The 6,000-nt window shown below is 41.7% G+C and overlaps 1 protein-coding gene across 1 annotated transcript; it reads left to right on the plus strand.

Moving 5' to 3' along the window:
* Positions 1–377: 377 nt before the first annotated feature.
* On the plus strand, positions 378–5,537 carry hapstr1b (HUWE1 associated protein modifying stress responses b). Its single transcript, XM_072384788.1, has 4 exons — positions 378–796; positions 2,329–2,413; positions 2,569–2,840; positions 2,952–5,537. The coding sequence occupies exons 1-4, from the start codon at positions 604–606 to the stop codon at positions 3,188–3,190; spliced, it is 789 nt and encodes a 262-aa protein (XP_072240889.1). The 5' UTR covers positions 378–603; the 3' UTR covers positions 3,191–5,537.
* The last annotated feature ends 463 nt before the right edge of the window (positions 5,538–6,000 follow it).

Below are 6,000 nucleotides of genomic sequence, written 5' to 3' on the forward strand. Positions count from 1 at the left end.
TTGCTGGTTTTAGGACTAAACCACACGTATATTTTAATAGTGTCATCTTGATTGGTTGAAAATAAACCATAAAATACAATCTCGTAAAAGTACAAAGTGTCGACGGGGAATCTGCTGACCATTTTGGGCCTGGATTTTAATGGACAGGATGCCCCCTGCCGTACAGAATGCTGTGTAGCAGGCTATGAGGACTCTCCCATGTCAGATCAACTTTGTTTTTCTCTGACCTTTTCTCTATTTTACCATTGTCCAATCAGGCTTCGTGTTTGCTGACGAGAACCGCCTATAATACATATGACAGCCAATCGCTTTAGAGTACAAGGAGACAGTGGGAGTGGCTAAATTCGAGAAACTCTAAGGTGTTGTCATCCGCATTCTTTAATTTGCTGTGTTTAGCGCTGGGCGTGCTAGCGGCTCCGATGTTGACAATGCGGCTCTTACAGCTGTAGTATTTTTCTTCTTTTCGGTAGACTGTTGGGGATTTTTAACGTATTTCCCAAATATCAAACAGAGAAGATACGATTAAGTAGTGCGAAAACCAAAAATCATATATTTACTTCTAAACCTAGCTGACAAACTATTAGCTAACGCCTAACGTTAGCTATGGAGGAGAGGAAGGAGGAGGGAGCTGAAATTCAAGAGCACGGCCCCGAGCACTGGTTCTCGAAATGGGAACGGCAGTGCTTGGCAGAGGCAGAGCAAGACAATCCAAACGAAGAGGAGACAGAACAAAGTCAACAAAAGCTGTGGCACCTCTTTCAAAACTCTGCAACTGCTGTTGCTCAGCTCTACAAAGGTATGCTCTAAACATACCGAAGTTCAAGTTACGCTAACCGCCTCAGCTAATGCTAATAAAAGCCTATCCTGCCAACTAACGGTGTCGCTTGGCGGATAGACACAAAGGACACTCTTAAGCTAACAGCGCTAGCATTTGCTTGAGTGTCTTTACATTATAGCGCTGTATGTTTTGAAGATAGTTTTTGGTAGCATCACAGTGTATATTCTGTCAGCACGACAATGCTAATTTTTCCGTTGTTCTGTTCTCGACACTGTGACCCTGTTCTGCTGCTAGCTCACGGAAGCTAATGATACCCTCTGCTAACGCTAGCAGCTGCTAATAGCCGGTCACCGTGTCAGAGAGTCGGACAACAAGGCTGAAATGTGTCTCGCTGAAGCCTAAGCTGTCAGAGCTCTTCCATGGCCTAACTACTTTATACAAATCCAGATAGTTTACTCTACCAGAACATCTACTAACTTGCTATACGCTATTACATTTGTCAACACATTATTTCTTCCAGTTCGGTCATCAAACGATACTCTTAATGTTTTGTCTAACTAATCTAGCTTGTCAAAATGGCGATACTTCGGGAGGGGATTGTAAAATAAAAACAACTGATGTGTTAATGAAATGTCGCAGTAATTGTTGAAGTCGTGTTGTGGATGTTTATAGGTGACAACGGGGGCACATTTTATCCCAGGACACCATTCAGTTGATTATTGCTGATGAGTGCATGGTTTCTCATAGCAAAACAAAATGGCGAAAGGTCTAAAGTAAATGTTTCCGTGTTTTAATTTAATTTTATTAGGAAAAGTAATTTGTATATACATCGAAATTGCGCTTGTCTGTAATAACTTGAGTTCCAGGCAGCTTGTGCACATTGTTGACAATTACATTATAACTGTGTTGGACAAGCTTTTCACCATGAGTAAGATGTGTTTACTATTACCATTATTTTCGTAGCATTATTAGGATATTCCTTGTCAGGTGCTGTCATCCCTCACTTGATGTCCTGTTTGTTTGAGGCTTCTGCTGACAAGCTGTCCCAATCTTGTGTTTACAAATGGCAACTCTGTTTAAATAAAGTGTAATACCATTTAGGATACCTTCTGGATGGACTTTGCAGATTGAATGTTATTCTCTCCATTAATAATAATTAAAAAAAAGACAGAGCTTGTGAAAGAGCCATTGGAAGTTGGGTACTGAGGAGGGGCTTAACCCACATATTTCTGGTCGTATTCTTGGGACACCCAAACTATTGTTGGTCGGTCAGGTCTTCATCTGCATATCTGCTTAATAGGCCTGTGTAATTACCTTCTAAAAACACGGTTGTATAGTTTGCACAAATCACTTTGCAAACCATGGAAACATCCATATCCCAGTCACAAAAGGGTATCTGGGTTTCCTTTACCCATTTGTGCCCATTTATGTTTATTTTCTCTTAAAGGAATCAGGGCTTGACATTGGGAGTTTAGTGTTTATAGTGCAGCTGTGTCATTTTTTAAAAGGTCTTATTAGAATCTCACTGTCTCTTTAAATGCATTACATAGATCGAGTATGTCAACAACAAGGCCTCTCCCTCTGGGTGCCCTTCCAGAATGCAGCCACAGCTGTCACTAACCTCTACAAAGGCAAGTAATACCTTGAATATTTCCCATCTTGTGGTTGATTCTTTTTATGGCATTTTATTTGACACAGTACAGGTTCGGCCTGTAAACATGCTCAGATTGGTTTTCATTGCAGTGTCCAGATGTAATAAAAATGAGGTATCCTTGTGTGTTATCAGAGAGCATGGAAGCCCACCAGCGAAGCTATGACTTAGGCATCCACTTAGGGTACCAGCGTAGGAATAAGGAGGTCATTGCGTGGGTGAAGAAAAGACGAAGAACCATCAGACGAGAAGACCTCATTAGCTTCCTGTGTGGCAAAGCTCCACCTCCACGGACAGCACGCACCCCACCCAAAGTTGCCATGGTGTCTGCAAGCCGATCATCACCCCCAGAGACGGACAACTCTGTCGAGACCGACCTGCAGCCCTTCAGAGAGGCTATAGCCCTCCACGGTTAGCTAAAATGCCGCATTCAGCCGGAAGCTGAAGCATTATGAAATTATGAGAGTCTGATGTGGGTTTTTATTTTTTTCCCCCCTTTTTTATGTGTTTATGTGTTCTCAGGCCTCAGCGGTGCCATGGCTAGCATTTCTGTGCGCTCTGGTCCTCCTGGTTCCCCAACTCATCCTGCCCAGTCTCTCAGTCGTCGTAGGAATGGTCTTCACGATGTGGACCTCAACACCTTCATTGCTGAGGAGATGGCACTTCATTTAGATTCTGCTGCCAGTCGCAAACGCGGCTCCGCACCCTGTAGCGATGTCATCACAGACTCACCCACTCATAAACGTAACAGGATGCTCTGAACTTTTCTTACACCATTGATTCCTCTGCTGTCCGCTATTCGGTGGCCAATTGGACAGGTGATGGGGACTGATGCCTTGGCCAGCCATTGAAATCTTCCTCCATAAGCCCTTTTTCAGACATGAGATGCGTAGCATTAACAGCTTCATTAAGCTGTCAAAGCGATGTCATTCAAACGTTTGCATCTTCTCATTTAATGTTCCTTATGGCTCAATTCAGACATGCCTGTGAAAGTGACAGCCAGAAACAGAGCGCCATAACAATTCGAATTAGCGTGCCAAGTGTGCGGTGTTTGTGTAAATCATAGCAGCGGCGGTTGGAAGCAGTTGAAAATGATACCTTTCTACGTGTTTAAGCTTATTGTTCATCAGTGTTATACTCATGAGGGTTTAATTGCACTACAGTAACAGCACAGTTGTTGTCAAGTCAAGAAAAACTTGTTCTTGTCCCTCAGCTGAGGACACTTTCTCCACCCTCACTGCTGTTTGTCAGGTTAGGAGCCACGCCTCAGTTTGCTCATAACGGCATGATGTTTTGCCATAGAAATTCATATCGAGCCAACGGACGTGCAGCACTGTGTTAAAAAGGGTAAAGATGGCACTTCAAACAGTCTGCTCCCATTTACTTGGCCTCGGACGATTTGACAAAACTGCTTGGCCCTGCAGCCTGTCATCATAAGTAAAGCCATGGTTGAGGAGAGTTTGAACAGTGATTTGTTTATTTAGTAATGCGATTATGTTGAATTCCTCTGAGCAACCAATCAGAAGTTAAATTCAGCCACCGCTGCTGTGCCGCCTGTCTGTTAATATGACCGCAGCGGTTGACGCTTGTGCTATGTTTAAAAAAAATAGTTTGCTTCTCAGTCCGACCTGGTCAAATTGTCCTCGGAAAATGTTACGTAAACGCACCTGGGAGGGAATTAACACTTGACACCGACTTGTTCATTGATTATCGGATTAATGGAAAGCAGTGCATGTCTGAAAGGGACTTCGGTTGCAATGTTACAAATAAAGAAAAAAACTTGATTATTATCAGCCTGGATATTTAGCCTGTTCTTTATGTTCCAATCCCCATATTTGTTTCTCAACAGGAAACTTTTCTCTCATCTTCTCCATCGTAAAGTTCTGTTGCTTTTAAGAAAAAAAAGAATTAGAATAAAAAAACCAACTTTTTTTTCCTCCTTATTTCTTTGTATGGCTGTTCTCAATGGGTCTGACACAGAAGCACACCCTACACTTCGAGTCCTTGACAGGACAGAATGTTGCATTTTGATATTGCTTATTTGTGCTTCACATTTTACAATCGGATAACCCTGACTGTTGGCGAGTGTTTGCGGTCCTCTTTTTTTCTTTTTTTTGCTTTTTCAAGCGTACTTCCTTTTTTGTGGTTCCAAACCAGGCTGGACTGAAATCTTGACTTAAAAGAAAAAACGTGTCATTTTGCTGGGCCTCTGTTTGGTTGCGTATCTGACAGCAGAACTGCCACTTACTGTGTTGTACATGTCTTCGCCTTTGAAAAAGCTGCTACACTATATCTGATTGTGGTGCAACAGTGAGTGTGAGTGTATTTCTATGTATGTTTCATCCACTTGTTTAATCTTTTACTTAAATTCATCCTTTTTTTTTTTTTGTCTTCACTTTCATTTTGCAGCCCAAACCAGGGTTTTATCACAAAGCACCTCAGGCCCAAGTCACACACAAGTGGGGCGATGGGTGCATTCTTAGCCAAGCTTTCTCCGAGAAAGTACCCTTGTCCTGCATTTTTATTTGCAATTTTATAACCGCACTTGTATCTATAGTCAAGTTTACAAAATGCAAATGCACACATTGTCCATATCAGCATCCAAATACACTGGACTGTGTTCCGATTCTTCCATTTTGGCATTACAAGCAGTAACGGTGTTTGAAAGCTTGCATCCTTTGACCTGCTTGATGTTTACATTGGGCACATTAATAGAAACATAGACTCTTGCATTGCAATCATTTTACGTCTTTGGATTTTCAAGATTTATAACACTGTCACACTTGTGATTTCAGCTTTAAACCTAGAAAATTACAGGCACCAATTAATCGCCTGTGAACTAGTGGGGGCCGATGGCTGTGAGATTATATTTTGTTTAGCCAGCTCATGGATTATTGGGTGTGGTAGTTAAGCAAAGCCCTTGTTTTTGCTAATTTCACACACACTGCTTTGTGATACAATCTTGTCTAACGTGTGTAAATAACATGTAGGTGCTGTTATGTGGTACATATTGTAAAAAAAAAAAAAGAAAAAAGGAAGTGCTAATCCACGGGGATGTTCTTGTACAATAATGATTCTGAAATTAAAGAAGAACAAAAAAAAAGGTAACCTGCCTGAGTGTTGACGACATCTTGTGTCAGTGCAGGATGGTCTTTACTCAAAAGTTCCTCAAAACTTCAGTGAATGACTTTGGTCGTTTCCTGAAAGGTAAGATAGTGTATGGAATCATAATGTCCTATCTGTTAACTCGTCACCCTCTGCCAACTTCCTAACCCTTCTTTCACTCTTGAAAATACTCATGAATACATATATTTTCTGATGATGGCACGTGCTGGCCAGTTCTGTCCGTCTGACAGGCTTTACTGCAGAGCCTTGTTAGATCACACCACCAACAAACTTTGAGTGCAGTTCAACGTATCCAACACACGGGGGCGACAAATACCACTTTATTCTGCTCGCTGTTTTCCTTCTCAATGGAAGCCTTTTCTGTTATTACAGACACTGAAATGATAGGTTGAGAACAGCTAAAAGAATGACCTTCTATATATAACTGTTTGCAACTTTTTTTTAG

This window comes from Leuresthes tenuis, unplaced genomic scaffold, assembly GCF_036924035.1.
Source record: "Leuresthes tenuis unplaced genomic scaffold, fLeuTen1.0.hap1 SCAF_4, whole genome shotgun sequence".
Lineage (NCBI taxonomy): Eukaryota > Metazoa > Chordata > Actinopteri > Atheriniformes > Atherinopsidae > Leuresthes > Leuresthes tenuis.

Excerpts from the sequence above, each read along its gene's own strand:
- hapstr1b (XM_072384788.1), top strand. The coding sequence starts at position 604 with ATGGAGGAGAGGAAGGAGGAGGGAGCTGAAATTCAAGAGCACGGCCCC. Across the intron at positions 797-2,328 it reads TGTTGCTCAGCTCTACAAAG|ATCGAGTATGTCAACAACAA; the intron begins GTATGCTCTAAA and ends TGCATTACATAG. Across the intron at positions 2,414-2,568 it reads ACTAACCTCTACAAAGGCAA|CATGGAAGCCCACCAGCGAA; the intron begins GTAATACCTTGA and ends GTTATCAGAGAG.